This window comes from Bos indicus, chromosome 10 (genome assembly GCF_029378745.1).
Source record: "Bos indicus isolate NIAB-ARS_2022 breed Sahiwal x Tharparkar chromosome 10, NIAB-ARS_B.indTharparkar_mat_pri_1.0, whole genome shotgun sequence".
Taxonomy (NCBI): Eukaryota; Metazoa; Chordata; class Mammalia; order Artiodactyla; family Bovidae; genus Bos; species Bos indicus.
The window spans coordinates 70,650,275-70,675,676 of NC_091769.1; the positions used below are offsets into that span (position 1 = coordinate 70,650,275).

General features: G+C 42.8%; 1 protein-coding gene and 1 pseudogene across 3 annotated transcripts in view; both read left to right on the forward strand.

Moving 5' to 3' along the window:
• KIAA0586 (KIAA0586 ortholog) overlaps positions 1 to 18,503 on the forward strand; it is a 166,106-nt gene extending 147,603 nt beyond the window's left edge. Inside the window, exons 31-32 of one of the 3 annotated variants that reach the window (XM_070797665.1) lie at positions 17,444 to 17,500; positions 18,007 to 18,503. In XM_070797665.1, coding sequence (XP_070653766.1) covers positions 17,444 to 17,500; positions 18,007 to 18,008 — 59 coding nt within the window. In that variant the 3' untranslated portion in view covers positions 18,009 to 18,503. Of the gene's footprint in view, positions 1 to 17,443; positions 17,605 to 18,006 lie in introns of those variants that run through there. The other 2 variants (XR_011568932.1, XM_070797662.1) reach the window with 2 other exon arrangements.
• A 979-nt stretch (positions 18,504 to 19,482) lies between these two features.
• LOC139185476 (U6 spliceosomal RNA) lies at positions 19,483 to 19,580 on the forward strand (annotated as a pseudogene).
• The last annotated feature ends 5,822 nt before the right edge of the window (positions 19,581 to 25,402 follow it).

Genomic DNA, 25,402 nt, shown 5'->3' on the forward strand with positions numbered 1-25,402 from the left:
CAAAGTTTTTGCCCAACATTATTGTTTTATTCGGAGAAGGCAATGGCACCCCACTCTAGTACTCTTGCCAGGAAAATCCCATGGACCAAGGAGCCTGGTAGGCTGCAGTCCATGGGGTCGCTAAGAGTCGGACACGACTGAGCGACTTCACTTTCTCTTTTCACTTTCATGCATTGGAGAAGGAAATGGCAACCCACTCCAGTGTTCTCGCCTGGAGAATCCCAGGGACGGGGAAGCCTGGTGGGCTGCTGTCTATGGGGTCGCACAGAGTTGGACACGACTGAAGTGACTTAGCATAGCATAGCATAGCATTGTTTTATTAGATTTAATCATCTACGTGGACTAGAGAATTAATTAGAAGGAAGAGAAATGGAGAAGAATTAAAATGTTTTGACAAAGAATTTTAAATGTATATTTTAAACTCAGATTGCATTGATCCTTTTCACTTCTATATGGACATAAAGCTTCATGAGGGGGTGGCTAAATTCCTTGTTTTTATGGGATTCTTCTTTAGTCTTTCCCCCCTTTCCCCTTTCTCCCTTAGAATGCTAAATATTCTCCTTCTATGTAGACTAAATTAAATACATCTTGAATTCATTTCTTAGAACATAAGAAATCTTTCTCTTACCCATAAGCTGTCAGTACCATTTATATTTTAAATGAAAGGCAACCCTTTTCCTGAAGGAGGAACTCCAACTTTCTTTGGGGATTATCTAAACAATGTCACGTGTCCTCTTTTCTCTACTCCATCTTCACATGAGAAAGCATAAATCATGTAGCCCAACAAATAAACACAATTGACATGTTATTTCTCTTTCTGTAGCGACATCAGTTCTTTAATCTCCTACTTCTTGCAAACAGGCCTACTTTGGAGGACTGAAATCCTAATGTATACACAATGGTATTCTGTAAGTAAGAAAGGAAACTCTAATGGAACTGTATGTTAGAGAAATTTAATGTAACATGACTACATGAATACCTCTTGCTGTTTTGCTTCTCTCATCCCACTTGGTCATAAAAACCAGAAAGCATTCCTGCTGAAAGGAAAAGAGCAGCTAGCTAAGAGTAAAATCTAACCGTGAAGGGCTGGCAATGCTCAATGCCAAGAACCTGAGACTTTCTTTCAGACATGATGTTTCATTGTTAGGGTTTTATAAGAAGTTAGCTTTAACCTATTAAGAAAAGGGTGATTTAGAAATAGGGAGAAAGGAACAATTTTCCCCCATTCATTCTTCTCTAGTATAAACAAGGTATGAGGCTAATGCTTTCTTGGCATAACATGAAGCTCTGAACTAACAAAAGAGGTGCAATTAAAGCTCACCTGGCCACAGAGGTCTTCTTTACATAAAAGTTAAATTCTAATGATTGGTACTCAGTAGCCAAGATTGGCTCAGAATATTGGCGGCATATTTAATTGATACAGAGCAGTTCTACCAAAATAAAAGTCATTAAACTGACTGGAGAAAGTCTAAGAGAGGAGCAGCAAGGGGATCCTTTTTACGTGTTTTTCTTCAGGGGAAAGCACTGTGGATAGGGGTCTGCTGGTGTGAATGTTTGGTTTGTAAGCCTCTCAAGGCAATCCAGGGGTATCTTTAAGAGTATGCTTCAGAAAGGCCAACAACATGAATCTTGTTCCCAAAGAATATGGGTTGTGCTATGATTTTATTGAAGTATATTTGATTTATAATGTGTTAGTTTCTGGTATACAGCAAAATGATTCAATCATACATATGTATTCTTGTTCGTGTTGCTTTCCATTTTGGTTTATTGCGGGATGCTGACCATAGTTCTCTGTTATACGGCAGCACCTGTTGCTTATCCATTCTGTATCTAATACTGTGCATCTGCTAATCCCAAACTCCCAACCTGTCCCTCTCCTGCCCCCTCCCCTCTGGCAACTGCAAGTCTGTCCTCTCTGTCTGTGAGTCTGTTTCTTCTTCATAGATAAGTTCGCTTGTGTCCTATTTTCGATTCCACATATATATGAAATCATATGGTATTTGTCTTCCTCTTTCTGACTGCAGTGTGATACTCTCTTGGTCTATCCATGTTGCTGCAAATGGCATTATTTTTCTGGTTGAGTTGTATGCATATATATACATATATATATGTCACATCCTCTTTATCCAGTCATCTGTCGATGGAACATTTAGGTCGTCCCCATGTCTTGGCTATAGTAAATGGTGCTGCTATGAGCATAGTGGTGCATGTATCTTTTGGAATTGTAGTTTTGTCTGGATATATGCCCAGGAATAAGATTGCTGGATCATATGGTAATGCTTTTTGTAGTTTTTTGAGGAACTCTCATACTGTTTTCCTTAGTGACTGCATCACTTTGCATTCCCACTAACAGTGCAGAAGCTTCCCTTTTCTCCACACTCTCTCCAGCATTTATTGTTTGTAGACTTTTAATGATAACCATTCTGACTGGTATGAAGTGGTACCTCATTGTAGTTTTGATTTGCATTTCTCTAATAATTAGTGATGTTGAGCATCTTTTCATGTGCCTATTGGCCATGTGTATGTCTTCTTTGGAGAAATGTCTGTTTAGGCCTTCTGCCCATTTTTTGATTGGGTTTTTTGTTGTTGTTCTTGTTGTTAAGTTGTATGATCTGTTTGTGTATTTTGGAAATGAAGCCCTTGTCAGTCACATCATTTGTAAATATTTTCTCCCATTCTGTGGGTTGTCTACTCATTTTGTTTATGGTTTCTTTTGCTGTGCAAAAGCTTTTAAGTTTGATTAGACCCCATTTGTGTATTTTTCCTTTCATTTCTATTGCCTTGGTAGATTGACCTAAGGTCAATAGGTATGATTTACATCAGAGAATATTTCACCTTTTCTCTTCTCGGAGTTTTATAGTGTCATGTCTTACATTTAAGTCTTTAATCCATTTTGAGTTTATTTTTGTGTATGGTGAAAGCTATATTCTGACTTCTGTTGTAGGCAGCCGTTCAGCTTTCCCAATATCACCTGCTGAAGAGATTGTCTTTCTCCATTGTATATTTATGCTGCCTTTGTCAAATATTAATTGACCTTAGATGTGTGGGGGTTTTGATAGGCTCTGTATTCTGTTCCATGTCTGTTTTTGTACCAGTACCATGCTGTTTTGATTACTGTAACTTTGTAGTATTATCTGAAGTCTGAGAGGGTTATTATGCATTTTATCTGGTATGCTTTGGTCTAAATGATTCCCAGTCTTCAACCAACAGAGAGCAGGCAGTGGAGCAGGCATTCTGACTCAGGTTTGGTTTGGTAGCTGCACTGATAGCATCTAGGAGAGCCAAGTTGCTTCCTGTGTAGAATAAACGAATCCTCTGTAACAAGCGGATGAAGTGAACTCTTTTTCCCAATCCAAGGCTAGATAATGAGCAGTAAGTATGCCTTTACTGTTGTGAGGTCTGTGCGTGTGTATGCTCAGTCATGTCCAAGTCTTTGTGACCCCATGGACTATAACCTGCCAGGCTCCTCTGTCCTTGGAATTTTCCAGGCAAGAATACTGGAGTGGGCTGCCATTTCCTACTCCAGAGAATCCTCCCACCCAGGGATTAAACACACATCTCTTGCTTCCCCTGTATTGGCAGATGGATTCTTTACCACTAGCACCACTCGGGAAGCCCCAATTGTTGTGATGCACTAGACCCTTATGGAGGAATTGCAAAGGGAGTGGTGATAACTTGACCCTAATACCCACTTCAAAGATAAGAAACAGGCTGATGCTTGATGTTAGAGAGAACTTCTTGGTAGAGAAGTTTGGTTTGGGAGTGATGCTGAGTTTGATGGCACCCAGTTCAAGAAGCTTCAAGCAGGCCACTTAAAGACCTTGTTTTTAGCAACTCCCTGGACTACTGTCTCAGGAACATAATGGTGAGACTCTGTGGCTATTACCCTGATACAGCAGGGGATAGAGAAAGAGAGCAACTGTGATGTATTAGAACTAGCCGCACTTATCACTAAAGGGGATGGGAAAGTGCAGGGATGTGTGAGTGGTTTTTTTCTTGGACCAGAAGTGGACAATGTGGGAGAGAGCCCTGCTGGAGACATTTTATATCTTCCTAGAAGGATTACCTAGAGGGGTGATGTAACCCCAACCAGGGTTGAATCATGAAATTCCCTGGGGCTAAGGGGAAAAGTAAAAAGAGTCAGCCATCGGGAAATGCAATGTACACGTGAAGAGCATTATAGTCTAATGTTCCCACTGGGATCACTGAGGAATTCAGAAATGCACAAGAAAGGTGGTCAACCTGAACTATCCACCCAGTTTAGGAAGCATCAGCTTAAAATAACTCTACAGCCAGAGGAGATCCACCCCCAACTGATACTGGTGTCAGTCAAGTAAGATCTTTTGTGCCGATGTCCACTCACCCTCCCTCATTCTAGAGCCTTTCAGCCTACTGAGTTGGGGAGAGCAAAATTGGGAAAGACAGACAGAGAAATCTGTCTTTGGAAAAGGAATCTTCCCCACTGCAAGTCTTCCTGCTGCAGGGCCCTGGTCTGTGGGAGGGGGGGAGGTTTGACGTTAGATGTGATTCAGAATTCTCACAATAACACTGGGGATTTTGATTTTTGTGAATTTTAAAATATTTATTTGTTTATTTGGCTGCCCTGGGTGTTAGTTGCAACACGCAGGACTTTTAGTTACAGCATGTAAACTCTTAGTCGTGGCGCATGGGATCTAGCTTCCCAACCAGGGATCAAACCCAGGCCCAGTCCATTGGAAGTGCAGAGTCTTACCCACTTGACCTCCAGGGAAGCCCCATTCTTTAAAAAATATTCATCTGGGATTTTTGTGATTTTTTTTTTTCTTCCTCAGTGATCAGGGAATTTTTTGTTAATAGGGATGAATGGATAGCTCCTGCTTTTATTGTGATTTTACTTATAATCTAAGAATTAGTAATATAATAATCAATCATGTTATCATATTGAAGAAGGAAATAGCAACCCACTCCAGTGTTCTTGCCTGGAGAATCCCAGGGATGGGGACCCTGGTGGGCTGCCGTCTATGGGGTCGCACAGAGTCGGACACGACTGAAGTGACTTAGCAGCAGCAGCATGTTATCATACTACTGCTTATCATCTAAGAGTGAATGGATAAGCTGTGCGTTCACTTGATTTGTCATCTGGGGATCAAGGAACAATGAACCTCAGACAGTGGACTTGAAGTAGAGTTCTGTTCTGTAGACCAGCTCATGAATCAGTTCTGCTCAATCAACATGCCAGGCAGAATTAGGAAATTACTTTATAAAAGAAGATGTTTCACATCCCTCTGCCTCACCCTGACATAGATATTTTCTGCTCCTGAAGTGCATTTGGGCAAATAAAGAATCAAATAAATGATTTCTTGAGCAGGTGAAAAGGTCATTAAAGAATTTAGTGTCCATGAAGTCCATCAGCAGATGAATGGATAAGAAAGCTATGGTACATATACACAATGGAGTATTACTCAGCCATTAAAAAGAATACATTTGAATCAGTTCTAATGAGGTGGATGAAACTGGAGCCTATTATACAGAGTGAAGTAAGCCAGAAGGAAAAACACCAATACAGTATACTAACGCATATATATGGAATTTAGAAAGATGGTAACAATAACCCTGTGTACGAGACAGCAAAAGAGACACTGATGTATAGAACAGTCTTATGGACTCTGTGGGAGAGGGAGAGGGTGGGAAGATTTGGGAGAATGGCATTGAAACATGTAAAATATCATGTATGAAACGAGATGCCAGTCCAGGTTCGACGCACGATACTGGATGCTTGGGGCTAGTGCACTGGGACGACCCAGAGGGATGGTATGGGGAGGGAGGAGGGAGGAGGGTTCAGGATGGGGAACACATGTATACCTGTGGCGGATTCATTTTGATATTTGGCAAAACTAATACAATTATGTAAAGTTTAAAAATAAAATAAAAAAAATAAAAAATAAATAAAAAAAGAATTTAGTGTCCATGAAAATGAAGGGGAATACATAGCCACTTCTTCAAGGTTCACAGACTATATGTTAAATGTTACTTTGTCTAGGACGCAGGCATGTTTCATAGTGATCATCCTCCCATTGAGTAAGAATCTGGAAATAAAAATTAATAGGACAATTTTTATGTTATAGAAGAGACATTATGTGTAGAGCTATCGATAGCAGGCACACAGCCACTTTTAATGAAGTCTCACTTCAAACATCCACCAACGCTTGATGAGCTCACTTGTAGTTTTTCTTTTTTAATGATGTGTTAAGTTCTAAAATATCTAGTTAGTAACCTGTTTTTGAAGTAGGGCTCTTTAGAACACGACAAGGTAATCGGTTCAGAATAGTGACACTCGGCTGGCGAGTGCCGCTCTCTGGGGTCAGGTGGAACATCTGCTCTTAAAGAATGTAAACTGGTGAAATAAATTCTAAATAAAGATAAGGTTGTTCCTGCAGGAGGAAGAAGGAGACTAAGAAAACTGCTAAACTCTTGAAAAGTGTCATTTCCCAATGCTGTCTAGGGAGTCTTTTGAAGGAAACAGTGATTAGTACAAAGGCTGCAGAGTGTCTGATAATTACCGTTTTATTTGTGTTTTTATTTGATTCATGTCATCCCCTTAGCTTCATGAGAGCAAGAACTCCTTGTCTCTCAAATTTAAAATGCCGCCCAGCCCTACAATCATTTGGCCTCTTTTCTTTTTCTTTCACCATCAGAGAGATTTCCCTGGAAAGGACCTTGTCTACTGTCTCTCTCATCAACAATTCCCTCTGCTAAGCCACACTCACTCCCTACCTTGGGATGTCTCTTTCAGGGTGTGAGGGTGACCCGAAGTTGCGGGGGCCGGGGTGCAGGTGAGTGGCTCCTGCACACACAGGCCTGTGGCAGCTTGGACAGACTCTGGAGACACTGGCCCTTTGGAGCAAATCCAGAAGCAGTAACGGAACTCTGATGAATATCCCTTTTATTTTGGTTGGTCGGTTTTTCAAGAACATACTTCAAATTACAGAGAAATGTAAGCCGCCTTACACTGTATCAGGGCTGCTTGGTACAGTGAGAAAATAAAATGTAGAAAAGCACCAGGGTTTACTCTTTATCCTGGGAACCCCTTCTTCTTCTTGTCAGCACTGACAGCCCTGCCAGGCTACTCTCCATTTCAAGAAGAGTAAATGGACTGTGGTGTGTGTGTGTGTGTGTGTGTGTGTGTGTGTGTGTGCGCGCGCGCGCGCACGCGCACATGTGCATGTTTTCAGCAGGGTTTAGTCCATGAGGAGAAAGTGTTCACAGAGAAGAAACAGAGCTTGTACTCTTGACCCTGCTGTTCATCTAGTGTCCATAGGTCCCCATTCCACATCTTCCTTCATCAGACTTTGCTTTTTAGGATCTTTGTATTTATAAACTATCCCTCCAACAAGTAGTGTTAAACTGTTTTTAAAAAAGTGAATGACTCTGGGTTTTATATTTTGGTTGTTGTGGTTGGCAACTAAACTAGAAATCCAGGGCAGGTCTCCCTCCTTAGAACACATGACTAGGGGATTGGCCTTTCTTCCTTTAGAGAGTCTCTTGGTGAAGAGAACTTTTAACAATTGTTCATCTTAAAATGCACCTTAAAAATTTCAAGAAACACATTAATTTTACTAATGGGAAGGCAGATTTAAAGCAAAAGCAGTGAAATCTTTTCATTCCTTCTAGAATGTGGCCCAAGGTGAATACATTAAGTGTAGAGCTTGGGATTTACCTAATGGTTTTCAGAAGCCAACTCCATAGCTTTGATTAATGCTGCCTCATAATACCAATGATGTGTACCCCAGTAAATCACTGGAACATTTTTCCCTGGTAATATATTAAAGTCATACATTAAGGCTACTGTGGTTTGGGTGATATATTGCTGGGGGGGAAAACACACCCAACTGCCTAAAGGCCGTGTTGTACACACTTGGGTTGACTTAAGCCTAGCTCCTTTTTCATGAGTATTTCATTGAGTATATTCAGAGAACTTTTTGAGTACCTGCCCACCCCCTACCCACACCACCGCCAACATTAAAGACATGGTCCTCAAATTTGCATGGGTACTTTGTTTCAAAGAACTCTGTTCAAATACAAGTACATGTGAAAAACGTTGAGTAAGTTAAAAGTATGGGCTTCGTAGTCCTCAAAATTGTTGGGTTAGAGTTCTAGCTCTTTCATTTGATGGGCTATGTGGTCTTGAGTAAGTAAGTCATTTAGACTTTCGGTACAATGGGGTGTGTGTGTGTCTATCTCGCAGTGTCACAAAGAGGATGAGCTGAAATCCTAAATGTAAGTGGATAGCCCAGTTCTTGGCACCAAGTCAGTGAGTGAGGGCTCCTTTTGAATGTTCTAGCAGGGACCTCCTAACCAGCATTTTTGTACTCTACTTGGAGTCTTCCGTAACAACTGCTTTATTTTGAGCTGCTTTGGGTGACTAGGTTTATATAGGAGTCAAGGTTAATGATCCAGGTAATGGCCTTCCATTTGGAAATGGTATGGCAGAGTTGCAGGGTGGTGCTAAGTACCTCGTCTGGCAGACTCCATTCTCCCTAGGCCACCTTCCTTGCTGGGCAGTAATGGGCAGCATGGCTCTGTGGTCTAAGCACAGAACATCCTGTGCCACAGTGTGGACAGGATCTCAGTGAGGGAGAAAGTAGTGGCCATTCTAATTCTTGTCCTGAGTTTTGGCTGTTGATGCTGGAGATTAAAGAGAAAAATGAAACTGGAGAGACAGCTTTTTTCACCAAGTTCAAGTGAAATGATTTGGTTTCAAGCATCCCAGATAATCTCTGTTAAACTTCAGTCCCAGCTGAGGCTGTACTGGTCTGATCTCACAGTCAGCAAAATCACAGTTACCTTTTAAAAATGCCCAACTTGGGTTGTTACAGAAATCCACCTATGCCTTGTGTGTACAACTTGTGGGTATAAATCATACTAACTGCATTTGTAAAATAGCAATAATAGTACAAATAAGGAAGTTTTCTCTAATTTCACCAGTCTGACTCAGCTACCGTTTTCATATTTCTAGAATCCTCTCCAAACTTTACCCTATGCATACACAATTTTATGTTTCCACTATTGCATAGTTACAATCATTAATTTTATTAGATAAGTAATACATGAATATACACATGTACAAATATGTACAAATTAAAAGTATAGACTTCCATAGAGCTAACAGTGAAAGTCTATTACCTCACTCCAACCAGTTTTTGTTTCATTATGTTTTTTTTCAAAAATGTCATCATCTGCTTGTGTTGTCTGTGATTTCCTTTTTTTTTTTTTATTCAGTAGAAAGACAGTGAGCTTGTTCTCATTTTATAGATGAGGCAACTGAAGCCCTTCCCCACTTCTTCCTGGAAGAAACAGCAAATCTGAGAATGAGGGCCATGTGCTCAGAAAGGGCCTGGGTCCCTGATGACTTCCTTGAGCGGTTCTCTCAGCTCTGGGTTGCCTACATCTGGTTTTGTATTACATGAGAGAAATAACCAGCTACTTGGTTTAGTCACTCTAGCAGGGTTTCTATCACATGCAGCCAAACACATTCCCAGCTGATACAGCTGTGTTCTCTCATAGACTTATCCACTTACCATTTGCTGATTTCCGGTCATGTGCCCACAGTGTACAGATTATGCACATAAGGCTAATAGTTAACATTTCTAGAACAGTTACTGCGGGCAATACTTGTATCATGACCTTTACATGTCTTCTCATTTAGTGCTCCACAATAACCCTAAAGTAGGTATTATTTTTCTGTATTTACAAATGAAGAAACTCAGAGAGATGAAGTATCCCACTCAATAGCACTCATCCAGTAAGCTCCATGCCTCTTGGACACTCAGCTGCAAGAAACTGCATCCCATTTATCCTTTAGGGACATAGGGACCGAATAGATTTTTTTGAGATGCCAAACAATATGGTTAAAGAAATCCTTACACTGTGAAGTATGTATGGTTATTCCCATCTTCAAATGAGATTCAGAGAGATCAAATGCCTTCAATGCAATTAATTCAGCCTGACAAATATCCACGGAGCACTGCATTCTGGAAACTTTCTCAGGTGCTTGAGGCTACCCGGCCGGATGAAGCAAGGCCTGGCTCAAGCGAATGCTGCAAGGCAGGCAAGACTTTTTCTGGAATTAAAGCAGTTGCAGAAGTTGTGCTTTCTCCGGCTGGCATCAATTACTGACTTTCTGTCAGCAGAATATTCCAGATGGGCTGGTTTCTGTAAAATCCCTAGGGGGAATCCCAGGGCTTAGGAAGGGGGAAGGGGAGGGAGGAAGCTGGCAAAAGAGACTGTTTGCAAGGGCTGCTTTTCAGTCTCCCCAAATCAGGTACAAAATCATGAACTGTCCCAGAACACACTCTATTTGTTAATTGTTCAGTTCTCCCAAGCACAGAGAGGAGAGAGAAAGGGAACCTTTGCCATGTGATTGGACTCAGATTTGTTTACCAGATCAAAGCCCTTGGGTAATGGAAACTTCAGAGGGGGAGAGGGCGGGCGGGGAGCAGCGCCGACAGCGTCTACTTAGCTGAATGCATCATTCTGTACGCTCTGGAGCTTGAGCTGCACGGTTTGGAAATGCCAGCTCTCTTCAGGCTTGTCACAAGAGGGTTCTGGGGCGCTGGAACAGCTCAGGGACGCTGGATGCTAAGCATGTTTATAGAGGGAAGCTGCTGGGCCACGTTCGTCTCCCATTCTGTAGACATCTCTTGTTTCTTAAGGGAAAAGTAACAAGTTCTTGGTTCCCCTAACATGTGTGTAGCTAATTTTGAAATTGTTAACATTTCGTGATGATAAACTTTTTTTTTTTCCATTAATAAACAGCAGGAATTTATTTCTTCTAGGTCTGGTTCTTCTAGTTCTTCTAGTTCCAAGATCAGGGTGCCAAATTGTCGGGTGAGGGCACTCTCCTAGTTGCAGAATTCTCGTATCCTCACATGGTGGAAAGAGGACGATAAACTTTCTGAAGGGTTCTCTGTATATCTCATGTCCTCTGGGGAAATACGGACCCTCCAAAAATTCCTACACTGAACCCTATCCCCATGGGGATATATTAGGAAACTGTCAGGTTTGGGGGAGGTGATTAAGGTTAGATTAGGTCATGCGAGTGGGGCCCTGGTGATGGGACTAGATCGTCACTGTTGCTCGGGTTTTTCTTTAGTTGCGATGTGTGGGCTTTTCACACACACAGTACTGGCTTCTCTTGTTGCAGAGCCTGAGCTCTAGGGTGCGGGCTCAGTAGTTGTGGTACGCTGGCTTAGTTGCCCTGTGGCACGTGGAATCTTCCCAGACCAAGGTTTGAACCCTTGTCCCCTGCATTGGCAGGCGAATTCTTAACCACTGGACCACCAGGAAAGTCCTCCTAGAGCCTTTATAGAAAGAGGAGGAGACAAGGAATCTCTGACTAAACCATACACTCTAATAGTTGTACTGAGAATCATTTATAGTTCAAAACATTAATTATAAATGAAGAGTAAAAGGGAAGGAAGGATATACCAAATTAATATCCTGGTCACCTCCAAGGAGGGAAGTTCAGTGGGAAGAGGGCCAGGAAGACTTTTACTTTAAATGTGTTGTTTGGATTTTTCTTATAATGAGTCTGTACTAATGTATTACTTCTATAATTAAAAATTTTTTCTAAAAAAAAATTCTTACACAGTACATATTAAAAGTGGCTCTTGCCTTTAGTTATTTTAAACTACGAGGATTCTCATCAATCTTTTAAAATAACAACTCAGCATAATGCCAGGTCTTGAAAAGTAATGTTTTTAAAATGACAAGATAGTTTGGGATTAGAATTCTCTTATAAAGTGGAGGTTGTTTGCACTGGGAATGGACCGATAATACTTTGCAAACAGCCGTTGAATGATTTGTGATTGCTAAGTGCCCAGAGGATGAGCAGCCCCCAGTGCATGCCTGGTGCTGTTATTAATGTATCTTTCATCTTTTGCCTGCTCTGCAAATGTTAACTGGTTCACTCTCAAGAATGATATGATAAATTCTTACTGCAGTTGGAACCTGAGGTATATAGGGACAGGTCAAGGGGATTTTTTCACTGTAATTTTTGTGGGAGCTGATTTAACAGTCAATAGAATAGAAGGGTCTGGGAGAGAAGACTGCTGTTTTTTTTTTAATTTATTCCTTTCTAGCTGTACTGGGTCCTCATTGCTGTGTGTGGGCTTTCTCTAGTTGCGGCGAGCAGGGGCTCCTCTGTAGTTGTGTTTGGGCTTCTCATCATGGTGGATTCTCTTGTTGCAGAGCACAGGCTCTCGGACTTCTGTAGTTTTGGCTCCCATGCTCTAGCGAGCAGGCTCAGCAGTTGTGGTGCATGGGCTTAGTTGACCTGCGGCATGTGGGATCTTCCCAGACCAAGGATCTAAACCATGTCCCTGCATTGGCAGGAGGATTCTCGACCACTGGACCATCAGGGAAGTCCAAGACTTCTGTTCAACCACCAGCAGGATGACCTTTATGTTTTATGCCCAGTGTCGCTGCCTCTGGGCCACACTTGCGACAAGGGTGTCTCTGGTGAGGCTGGGAGTCCCTGTGCCTGCCTGCTTGGGCCGACCATGAATAAAGTGTTTCAAAAGACCCTCTCCCTTTCAACTTGAGATTTTACTTTCTGTTAACTTTCTCTGTTTCCTCTGAAGACCTAAGAAAATTACTGTGTCAGATGTGTTATTACTAGGCACAGTGACTTATGGCAAAAATTAGCCTTCATGGTGAACTGTATCTACACAGGGAAAACCTAGAACCTGAGGGAAGCCATAGCTCTGGGCTTCCTGAGAGCTGTGACTCAAAACTGTGCAAGTTCTTTGAGGGCGCCAGGCACAGCAGCTATTCCTGTGGAGTTGTTACAGGAAATGCTACCTCCTGTGGGGCATGAGGGTCTAGACCGGGGCAGGGATCCCACACGGACCTCATGTGGTCTCATATTGTTGCACTGGAAGCCTGGAAAACCAACAGAAGAACCCACGGTGCCATATGGATTGCTGCATGGACCACTTCCCAGGGGAAAGGGAACACTGTTGCTGCCCTGCTGACAGGATTTCCTATCCTAGATTCTGAATCTAAATATGCTTGACTGTGGTCTTGTGCATCTGGATACTGAGTTGAGTCTGAGAAGCTGCCTACCCAGGAAGGTTTTACAGATCCACTCTGTAGCCATTTCCTGAGGTCTTGTGCCTCTCAGGGAGTTGTTAGGCATCCAGACTTGGTTCCCTTCTGCTTCCTATAAAACCTCTGCCCTTCTCAGGCCACTGGGAATCTCTCCTTGAAGCCTTTTCGATATTCCCATTTTTCTTCCTGTTCTCAGTACTGTCTCTTTGGTACGTATAGTCCTTTAATAAGATTGGAAGAGCCATTGCCTTCAAGCATCTTTGCCTTCGGCCCTGCAAAAATTGCTAAGGCAAGGAAATACGAAAGGCTATATGTTAAGAATGGTGGGCAGGGGACAGAAAAGAAAATTCTAATCAATAGGTGAAAAATTCATGCCGCCACACTTGTCAATATTAATAATAAAAGCTCTTCACATTATATAGAGCTTGGTTCTTTGCAAAGTGTTTTCACAAACAGTCTCTCGTTTCAGCCTGACAATATTATTAATATAAGGGAAGCAGGCAATGCAAGCCCTTGGGAAGGCTTGCTTTGTAACATTTGCTTGTCACCGTGGTGTAAATGCTCACACCATGGCCAGTTCCAAACTACCAATGACTTAACAATCTGAATTTCTAGATATTTAACTTGGGAGTCACTTTGGGAGTCAGGACATAGATAATCATCTTAATTTAAAGGTGAGCAAAGCAAAGCTCAGAAAATCTGTCCAAGTCACAGAGATAATAAGGAACAAAGCTAGGAACTTGAACTCATTTCTGCTGTTCTGTGCCCTTTTCTTGAATCAAGTCCATCCTTCTGGTATAGTAATAGTAAAAAAAAAATCCTGAATATATTTGCCACCAATGAAAAATACCTAAAAAAAATTCCCTTCACATGTCTACTTGATAATCAATCTTATTTCTCTCCTCCATCTGCTTTAAGGAAAGATTCTCTCAGTGTGCAGAATCCTTACCCTCCCCATTCATCTGGGACCACACTCCACCAGTTAATTCCTCTGTCTTACATCTCTGAATCATGACTCTTCCTCCCTCATCTGTATCTCCATTCACAATGTCTCTAATCCAAGACTGATTCCCTTCCTTTGACTTGTTCACCATCTATTTCTGATGATCATGCTTCTTGACAAAGTCAGGTTTATTCCAACATTTCCACCCCTACGTTAGGTCACTGTTTTTTGACGTGTCCTCCCAAACACCCCAGATCTCCCCTCTCAAAGGTCATCTGTGCCCTTCTCATGTCCAAGTTCGGGCTTTATATCAGTCCTCCTCTGGTTTATTCTTCCTTTGGCACTTGATGTGCTAATGATATCCTTCTCAAAACGCATTTCTCATTTGGTTTTCCTTCTCGGTCAGGCTCCACAATTTTTCATCACGTCTTTGTGCATGGTCTTCCTCTTAGAAAAGGGAGCCTCATGAGTATCTAGACAGAGCCTGGGGTTCATGCTTCATTATTCAGTCATTGACTCCAGCACCCTGTCTCTTCTGTTTCTCTCTACCTTTTACATCCAACCTGACACTTGGCAGAGGAGCCTGGCTGCTTTTGGAACACCATCATATTCATTTCACTTTATCTGCCCCATGACTCTGTGAAGATGCAACACCCACTAGGCAGGTGTACCCATATATTATATGAAAGGAAAACATCAAACTAGCCTGTGTTTCCAGGAGAAGTCCAGAACAAGTAGACCTGATGGAAGTGGCACGTCAGCTCACCGCCTAAGTCTCATGGTTCCTGACTTCACTATTCTCACAAAATTCTCTTGGACCCTTTAGATCACCAGAGTTTGGTCTGTTGGAAAGAATATAGGCTTTGAGGAAGGTCTGGGCTTGAATTCGGGTTCTGTCACTCACTAGCATCATGGCTTTGGGCACGCCCTGTAACCCTTCTAAGTCTGTGTTGCCATCTGAAGAAGCTAAGACCCTGTTTGTGAGGAGGCTGCGGGCTGTGAGATAAAGTATGAAAAGTGACAGCATGGCGGTCACTGAACAAATGGCAGGTCATTATCACTAACTAGGTTTGTGTTTGATGGCTCCCCACAGGCTCTAGTTCTCAATCCTAACCGATTTGGATAACCCCGCTCCTGGCTTGATCTGGAGCACCCGTCCACAGATGGTATTCCTGTCCAGACCCTGACCTTTGGCTCTTTGAACTCTACTTTATTCCCAAATTGAAGACATATAGGAAAGGAGTTTCACTCTATTTTAGCCCAGCTAGCTTTGCCAATCTCCCAGGTCCTCTTTTGCCTGATTTATGACCTAGTAGGGCCACAGTTTGGTTTGGAATTTCTAAGTAATTTAATGTAAACTGGAATGCTTTTTAGGTAAAGTTTAATATACATGCAGGTCTAAGTTGGTTTGCTATTTCTTTTATTGTCTTTTGAGATCTGTGAGCAATGGTCACTTCTTGGTTTGCAAAGAAATGCCTATCTCTTTTGAGCTCCAAACCAGTGAGTTTCTGGAAGTCAATTATGTTTAGCCCAGAGGATACTTTTGTATTGTTTTGTTTAAGAACACGTTTCCCTATGCTGAGTACTAAAAAGATACTATCTCAGTAATTTCTGTTGGGAGGTGAATCAGCAAATATAGAATTCCTTTCCTTAATATGATACCATCTGTAGTTTTGTTCGCAGGTGGCCCAGTGGTAACAAATTCGCCTGCAGTGCAGGAGACACAAGAGACTCAGGTTCGATCTCGGGCTTGGGAAGATCCCCTGGAGAAGGAAATGGCAACCCACTCCAGTAGTTTTGTTTGTTCATTTGTTTATTCCTGTACCTTACTTAGGACTACAAAAGTTGTGAAGATGCTTAAATCAGATAATTATGTATTTCTGAAAGGACTGAAGAGATTAAAAATCTTTTATGAACAAATTATTAAAGAATGATATATTTTCAAATTCAAGCAGTATAGAATCCATAAGATATAACACTATTAACATCACCTTTAGAGGATTTTTTGCATGTGTACTAACAAACACATGTCTGAAAAATATATATGTTTATATGCATTCTTGTGTGTGTATTCACATAAGGCTCTGCAATTTGCTTTTCTCAATTACAGTGGACTCTTAGAATTTCTGTGTCAGTAAATAAAATTTTGGCTTCTTTATTTTTAATCATATGCATAATACTGTCACTAAACAGAGGTGCAATTTCAAATCAACTCATTCATTCTCATTCCTTACAACCACAGAACTTTTGGTTCTAATAGGATTTCACTGAATAGTACCTAATTATTTAAATAGACAGCTCTTCCTGTCTGATAATTCATGAATAAATAATTCATTAGTAACTGAGGACGACCACAAACTTATATTTCTACGAAAGAAGAGGCTTATTGAATTAGGAGGATTTGTATACCTAAGCAGAAATGGCAAGGCATATAGGAGAAGACATTGCACTAGAGGCCGAAGATCTGGATTCTAGTTGCGATTCTTTTGTGTTGAACAAGGCACCAATATCACTGGGCCTCAGCAGTGTCAGTAAGTGAGGATATTAATGTCTACCTGCTTAACTCATAAGGTTCTTGTGAGGGTGTCATAAAATATACGCAAGCACTTTGAAAACTATCATTTTTGGCTATTTTGTTATTTAATGATTTCAGTGAGTTTGAGCAATTGAGAGTAAGTTGATAGTTGACACTAATGTTGAGATCTCTAATTATAACATGTCTCAGAGATTGGCCACAAATTCTGTGTGATATCTTCTATTGAGAGGAGATGTCTAATTCTTCCCAGCTTGGGTTCCAAACTCATGAATGAAGGAGCCATCTTGGGTATTCCAGCATTAGCAGACATGACGTGGTGAAGAGCCATCTTAGATACTGTAATACATATACAGACAAAGTACTTATGCTCAATATATACAAAGAATTCTTATAACTCAGTGGTAATAAAACAAAGGGCCAAATTTCTCTCTGCCAGCCCCCTTGAGACTAGGGTGCAGACATTTTGTCGCTTGGCAATCAGATGCACCTTCTCAAGTCCTTCGGTCCTGAGCTGGTGATGTGAACATACAGAACCATTTAAGGTCACGCCGGTGGCACTGAGTCTAGCGGCTGGTGACAGAGGCTGCAGGGACAGCAGGGTGTCCTCAGAATCTGTCCCGTTGATGACGTGGCTTTGACTTTGTGTCCTGCTGGCCAGCTGGAGTTCTGGCCATTTTCCCAGACTGATTCTCCAGCCTTCTAGTCCTGTGAGTCACCTGCTATGTTTCCAATAAGTTCCTTTTTCTAAGCCCAGTTGCTATGGTTTCCAACAAAGAGCTCTCACTAATTTGACAGAAAAACCTTCTTGGGATATCAGTGAGAGAAGGCCATGTGTGCAACTTCCTTCCCAACTCAGCAATCTGTTTTTTTTATAGGACGTTTATCATTCTTTTCGTGTTATCTAACCAAAGGACTAGAAGCCAAAAGTGTCTGTAAGTATAAGCCTGTCTATAGGGATGTTTGCCATTTAGTATTGTTGAGTTTTTCTCACCTTGGAAAATTAAAAGAGAAGTCATTCTAACATTTTTGGTATTCAAGTAGAAAGTATATTATGTCTTGCTGCTGCTGCTGATGCTAAGTCACTTCAGTTGTGTCCAACTCTGTGCGACCCCAGAGACTACAGCCCACCAGGCTCCCCCGTCCCTGGGATTCTCCAGGCAAGAACACTGGAGTGGGTTGCCATTTCCTTCTCCAATGCATGAAAGTGAAAAGTGAAAGTGAAGTCACTCAGTCGTGTCCGACTCCTAGTGACGCCACGGACTTCAGCCTACCAGGCTCCTCTGTCCATGGGATTTTCCAGGCAAGAGACCTGGAGTGGGTTGCCATTGCCTTCTCTGATATTATGTCTTAGAATGTTTTAAAAAAAAGTACATTGTTTTGGTCAAATCCATCTTGTCAGAAGAGTGTCTTGCTTTATTAATTTTTCCCATGTTCCCAGAATAAGAGACAGCAATCGAACATCAGTTCAAGGCCCCTTACAACTCTGAATGAATTTTAAGAAGAAAAAATTTCAATGAGGGAAAGCTTCCTGCTCTAAAGGTGAAGTCTCAGAGAGAGGAAGGAGTAAGAAGTCAGAAGAGAGGGCCACAACAGGAGTGGAGAGAAGATGGAGACACTAAAAAGACATGAACTCTGAGCACAGACCCAGGATGCCTCTGTTACCATTGTGTTCATACTCTTTAGATGGTGCCCTGAGACTCAGCTCTACTGCTCCAAACTGCCCAGGAACAGGTGAGAGGCAGGTGGTCAACTCAGTCATGGTCCAAGAGCCCTCACTGAGATGCTGTCTCCAAGAAGAAGGAGTACTGAGGCCACAGAGGCTCCAGTCTCAGCCCAGAGGTGAGGGTGCAGTGAATGGGCACAGGCTACCACTCCCCTTGCATATAACACCCAAACCAAGTTGGCCACTTACCTTCTCACTAATAAAGACCATTATGTCATGTTTTCACACATGCATGCTCAGTTGTGTCTCTTTTGCGACCCCATGGACTGGAACCAGCTGCCATTTTCTCCTCCAGGGGATCTTCCTGACCCAGGGTTTGAATCTGGGTCTCATGCATCTCTTGCATTGGCAGGCAGATTCTTTACCACTAAGCCACTTAGAATGTCGTGTTTGGTTTAGTTGCTAAGTTGTGTCCAAATCATTGCAACCCCATGGACTATAGCCCACCAAGCCTGTCATGTTTAATATATATTAAAAGACATTGGAACATATACATAAGTGATGAAACACAGTAATAAAATGGAGACCCTCCATCCCACTACCCAAATTAAGAACTAGAATGTGTGTGTGTATGTGTGTGTTAGTTGCTCAGTCATGTCTGACTCTTTGCAACCCCATGGACTTTGGCCCCCCAGGTTTCTCTGTCCTTGGAATTCTCCAGGCAAGAATACTGGAGTGAATTGCTATTCCCTTCCCGACCCAGGGGTCGAACCCTGATCTCCTGCATCACAGGCAGATTCTTTACCATTTGAACTACAGGGAAGTCAAGAACTAGAACTAAAACTACAAGGAAGTCAAGAACTAGAATAGCCAGTATTAGTATTAAATTTGCCCTTTCCTTTCTTTTTAAAATTCCTAGTATGGAGTGCTTAATTCTGTCAAAACACATATGTAGACTTGGGTGAACTGAAATAGACTAATACTGGATAATATTGGAGTAGGTTGCCACTTCCTACTCCAGGGAATCTTCCTGACTCAGGGATCGAACCTGCGTCCCTTGCATCAGGAGATGTGGATTGTTTACCACTAGTGCCACCTGGAAAGCCCTAAGAGTGGTTATTCAGTCTTTACTTACATATTCCTAGTTATGCTGTTATTGAACAGCCCCCTTTTAGAAGAGTCTTCCTTATATTGAACGGGAGTCTGTGTCCCATGACTTCCACCCATTATTCTTAGCTTTACCATTGGGAGGCACTGTGGTTAAGAGTGCAGATTCCAAGATACAGAGAGGATTAGCATGGCCCCTGTGTAAGGATGACACGCAAATTCATGAAGCATTCCATATTTTATTAAGAAAAAAAAAAGAGTGCAAATTTCAGAATTGACTAGATCTAAGTTCAAAGCTCAGTCACTTGCTGATTATGTGATCTTGGCAAGTTACTTAGCTTCTTTGTAACTTAGTTTCATCTTCTGTAAAGTGGGACTAATAATACTATCCATTTTATAAGACAAGCTGGACCAGACCATAAATGATGGCCTGGGTTTGAGGACTGTTGAGGTTTGCTTTGAATTACTGTAGCTTCTGTGTATTATCTGATCATTTCGGAATTACAGTACACTGTTGTTCACAAACCGGAATTATAGTGGTTTTTAAAGGTTAGTGGTTTAGTTTTTCTTCAAGTATAAGGGAGTAGCCAGTCCAGAGCTGGTATTTTTCTGCTCTGCCATTTTTAGTGGGTGGTTTCATGATTCAAGAAGGCCACTGAGTTCAAAACACCATCAGAGTTCCAGACAGAAAACTCAAAAAGGGAGACAGGGTACATGCCAATAGCCTTTCTTCTTTTTAAAGAAGCTTTCCTGTAAATCCTAATCAACAATGCTCACCTGTCATTCGACAGAGGTAAATCATGGGGCCATCCTTGGCTGTAAGGCAAACTGGGAAACGTAGTCTTTTAGCTAGAACGTTACCATCCTAAATAAAATTAGGATTCTGACACCAAGAAAGAAGAGAAAAATGGGTATTGGCAGCTTGCAGTCCCTGCTAAGTAAATTAATCAAGCACACACACTGATAGAGAGTACTCTGCTTTACTTAAAGTCTACTGAGTTAAATGTTAATCACATCTAAAAAATGCCTTGACAGAAGTCTCTAGACTGGTGCTTGACTGAGTCCTGTGACCCAGCCAGACTGATCCACAAAATCAGCCATTACACATACATTAAAGTTACAAACAGCTTTGGCAGCTCTGTGCCTCTGTTTCTAATGGATTGAAGTGGACATGAAGTTCAGTGAATCTACCAGCCCTGGAGGAACTTCCCAGATCACAAGAGCCCTGAGCCTTGGCTTGCCTTTTGCATCGTCTCTGGCTGGTGGGGTGGGGAGGTGCAGGTGGCAGGAGGGATGTCTGATGCTCTGGGGTCACCTTGTTACCATGGAACGCAGCCTTTGTGTTAGTCACAAAATATTTACTTCCATGTTTTATTTCTTACTGAGTCCAAGGGCACTACAGGCCTAGTCGGAGCCGGCTGTGAGTCACGCATGGGTTCTGTCAGCTCGCTCACCTAGACCTTTCCAAGGCTCACCCAACTCCACACAGAGTTCATTCTCATTCCTAACAAACATTTGATAGTCACTCTCACATCCTCTCATAAGTATTTCTTCTCCTATACATACCTGGTTTCCATCTTAGCACTTTATAATCTTGGATGTACATTGTCATATTGGCGGGGGGTGGGGGGGGGTAGTGGTGATGGGAGGGTGGGAAATGGGACATGTTAGTGCATTTCTCATTGTCACAGATGTTAGTGTGCAATGTAGTTAAATGCAGACTTTAAACAGCGGAGTTTTATAAGTTGAATAATAAAAGCAGTTTGTTTATAAGCACATGAATAGCACTTGATAGAGGAAACAAATCCTGTGTTCACAGGGGCATTTCATTTGCGGGTGTACAGCTCCCTCCCACTTCTGACCTGAAGAAGTCTGATCTGGTGACAGCTCGTTTTGCAGACATCACAACTGGAGCAAAGCCAGATCAGAGGAAAGGGGCGGGGGAAGGGTGGACTTGGTATTTACTATTTGGTGATACGCTGTAACTAAGCAGGAGCTTTACTGCACTTTTCCTCAAAGCCTCCAGATATGAAATCCAGGTAGAATTGATAGGGTAGAGGCCGAAAGAGAGCACTATGATGTGCTTGCAGTTATGTCTGGTGGTTTCTTACATTCTTACTTATATTAATAATGGAGAGAAATAGTGGCAAGGGGTGGGTTGGACAGAATGCATTTCACAACTGTCTCTCTCTCTCTCTCTCTCTCTATATATATAATATATAATCTTCAATTTGAAACTTCCCTTGGTTTCCACAGCCCAGCTGCAGAAGGCCACCCAATTAGTTAAAAAAGGTTTGAAATCAGGGCTGGGTTTCTTTGTGTGAACTAAAATAGAGGAAATGGCTACAATTGCCTTGCCAGGGGTGTTCAACCCTAAATTAGACTAAAAAAGCCATCATATAACATCAGACAACTTAAAAAGATGTAATACGGGAACTGCCTACTTTGCACATCTGTTAAGAACATCTGGCTTTGGCCTGAGCCCTGATAACTCTGACAGTTAGCTGGTGGCCCACAGATTAGAAAAAGAGACAAACCCTCAACCTGTCAGGCTCATGGCATAACCACTAAGCCCAAGGGCGAAAAGAAGCTGGGGCATTTGAAGCTGCCATCATGGCCTATGCTCAGCTCACATTCTGACTGCAAACTTGAAAGAGAGAGGCTTTTGGGGACTCAGGTGCTGGCCTCAGGATGCTGTCACTCTGTACCTGGCCCCAGAGGGCCCTTTGGCACCAGCATCATTGTTTTTGGGGGAGGGGCGCAGTTAAGGGGCTGCATCCCCCAATCACAGCTCCATTTCTTTGGTGGTATGTGTGTGCTTGGTCGCTCAGTCCTGTCTGACTCTTTGTGACCTCATGGACTGTAGCCTGCCAGGCTCCTCTGTCCATGGGATTTTCGAGGCAAGAATGCTGGAGTGGGTTGCATGCCCTCCTCCGAGGGATCTTCCCAACCCAGGTGGTACTGGGTTGTTGAAGAGATGTGCCCTGTGGCAGGCTGCATTTTCCAAAGATGGCCACGACGACATCTCTCATCCCACATGCTAGTCCTCATCAAGAGGCAGAGTCTCACTTCCCTGCCCTCGAGTGTAAGCTGGCCATAGTTACATGCTTGCAGCCAGTAATGTGTCTTGGAGATGGTGACTTCCGAGGTTGGGCTTGGAAGGCCATGCAGCTACCCCCAGGCTTTCTCAGAAGGCTTGCTTTTTGGACATCCCTCCTTTGGTGCTCTGTGTCAGAGCCAGCCGCCACGCTGTGGGAAACCCCAGTCACAGGAGAAGGCCACATGCCCATGCTCCTATTGACAGTCCCAGTGGAGGCTGGCCTTTGAGTCCTTTCAGCTTGATCCCAGACATATAAGGAAGGAAGCCTGCAGATCATTCCAGCTCCCAAATGAGTTTTGCAGCTGAGGCCCCAGACATCATGAAACAGAGACAATATACCCCTACTCTGCCCTATCCGAATTCCTGACCCCAAGCATCCGTGAGCACAATAAAGTGGCTATTAAATTGATGAGGGTCTTCCCAGGTGGCACTAACGGTAAAGGATCCACCTGCCAATGCAGGAGACAAAAGAGACAGGTTTGATCCCTGGGTCAGGAAGATGCCCTGGAGGAGGAAATGGCAACCCATTCGAGTATTCTTGCCTGGAAAATCCCATGGACAGAGGAGCCTGGCTGGCTGCAGTCCATAGGGTCACACAGAGTCGGAACCAAAGGAAGTTTTCAGTTGAAGATCTATATCGTCTACTAGGTTTGGGGTGGTTCATTATACAGCAATAGATAATCATAGCGTGTCCATAAGACAAACTTCCAGAGGAATCTGAATGCTATTAATCAGTACAACCCGTTCACTCTACCCACCTCCCCAGGATCCTTCTAGGCATGCCCATCACTATGTTACACGAAGTGCACTTTTGTAAGAGAAGTACAGGGCTACTACCTGCTGCTTTTTCATAGGAACAGAAAAAGATACCCATCCCTCTGAGACAGCGTGGTCCTGCCCCACATCACAAGCCTGGCAGGCCAAGTGCATACTCTTAACCTGGTAATATCTTGCGTAGTGTACCTGGTGATATCTTGCATAGTGTACTGTACACAGCAGCCCTGGAGAAGTGTAAAAGTAAGTCTCTCTTAAGGAATGTACATTCTTATCTATATGAAATATGTGTATTTTATAAAAGGAAAGTGTCAAATGCTGAATCATGTGCTAACACTGATTAGAAAAAGTTTTGTGCCCTGTGGACTGTAGTCCACCAGGCTCCTCTGTCCATGGAATTCTCCAGGCAAGAATACCGGAATGGATTGCCATTCCCTCCTCCAGGGGATCTTCCTGACCCAGGGATCAAACCTGGGTCTCCTGTATTGTAGGCAGATTCTTTACCATCTGAGCCATAGTGGAAGCCCATAGAAGAAGCACTGAGCTTTTAAATAGAAGATCTGGATAGAAGAAGTGGGCTCAGGTTACATTCTGCTACTGACCAGTATTCAAGGCCTTGCTTGGTGTCTGGGAACAGGTGCCTGGGTTCTTTGAACTTTGGTGTCTTTCACCTGGGTAGTAAGACTTGGCTCTTAAGTGGTCACTGTCAGATATTCCCCACTTATGGTAGAGCGGGGTCTAAGGACTTAGAATTACTGCCAAAACCTGGACTCAATAACTCATATGCACATTTTATTTGTTCACATGGCTTGGTTCTTGGGAGAAAAAAAAAATCACCTCAGTAGAAAAGTCTTCCCCAACCACCATCTTTAAAATATCAGAGCTCCGTGACCACTACTGTTCCCTCTCTGTGGTGGATTGGGGATGGCCGCACGTTCTTTGATCTCCTTCCTGTGGAGAGACAGCGTCTCTGTCACTTACATGTAGGCAGGTCCTGTGGTTTCTTTGAGCAACAGAATATGGCAGATGTGGGGCTGGGAGAGTTTCCAGGCCCAGGCCTTAGGAGGCTGACAGTTTCCACTTCCTGCCTCTTAGAACAGTTTTTCTGGGAGTCCTGGATTTGATTACCTGAAGCTGCCATGCTCAAGTAAAGTGGAGGCACTCCACTCAAGAATTCCAGCTTAGCCCAGGCTTCTGGTCACCTCCACTGAGGCTGCAGACACTCTGGACCTTCAAGACTAGTCCATCTGCCAGTTGACATCACTGACTAGAAGGACTCCCCCATCTGGGCCCTGTCTGGTCCGCAGAAGTATGAGATGTAGTAGAACAGTTCTTATTCCAAGCCACTAAGTCTTGGGTGGTTAGTTACACAGCAGTTCCAGTATCTGGAACACCACCCCTCCGTCTGCTTTGTTTTCCTTACCTCCAGTGGTGTCCTGGATCTGGCTCATACTGGCCTGTGAGAACAGAGGATAAAATTTTCAGGAATTCTGTGAGCTAGTTATTAAACAAAGCCATCACTAAAAATTAAATAGTTCAAATTACAATGAAATTGATAATGTTAAAAACAAAAGTAATAGATCCTAAAAACTCTTAACGTCCTAGTTCTTTTACTATGTTTTACCCTCATCTGTGCTTTGAGGTTATATCCCTTGTGTCTGTCTATGGTGCGGCTACTCTGCAATAGTGCATTACAGCTCATCTCCTCCCAAGTCCATGGTCAGGGATATCACACTGAGAGCTTCAAAGTCACCGTGTGTGTCGGCTAAGTCACTTCAGTCATGTCTGACTCTTTGTAACCCCATGGACTGTCACTGTTGCTGCTGCTGCTGCTGCTAAGTCGCTTCAGTCGTGTCCGACTCTGTGCGACCCCATAGACAGCAGCCCACCAGGCTCCCCCATCCCTGGGATTCTCCAGGCAAGAACAATGGAGTGGGTTGTCATTTCCTTCTCCAATGCATGAAAGTGAAAAGTGAAAGTGAAGTCACTCAGTCGTGTCCTACTCTTAGAGACCTCATGGACCGCAGCCTACCAGGCTCCTCCATCCATGGGATTTTCCAGGCAAGAGTACTGGAGTGGGGTGCCATTGCCTTCTCCGATAAATACCACAGAAATTATCAAATGCCTTCCAGAGAGCTGGTTGTTAACTATGTCTGAGCTCGCCGTTACTGCTGTTCACTGTATTTACAA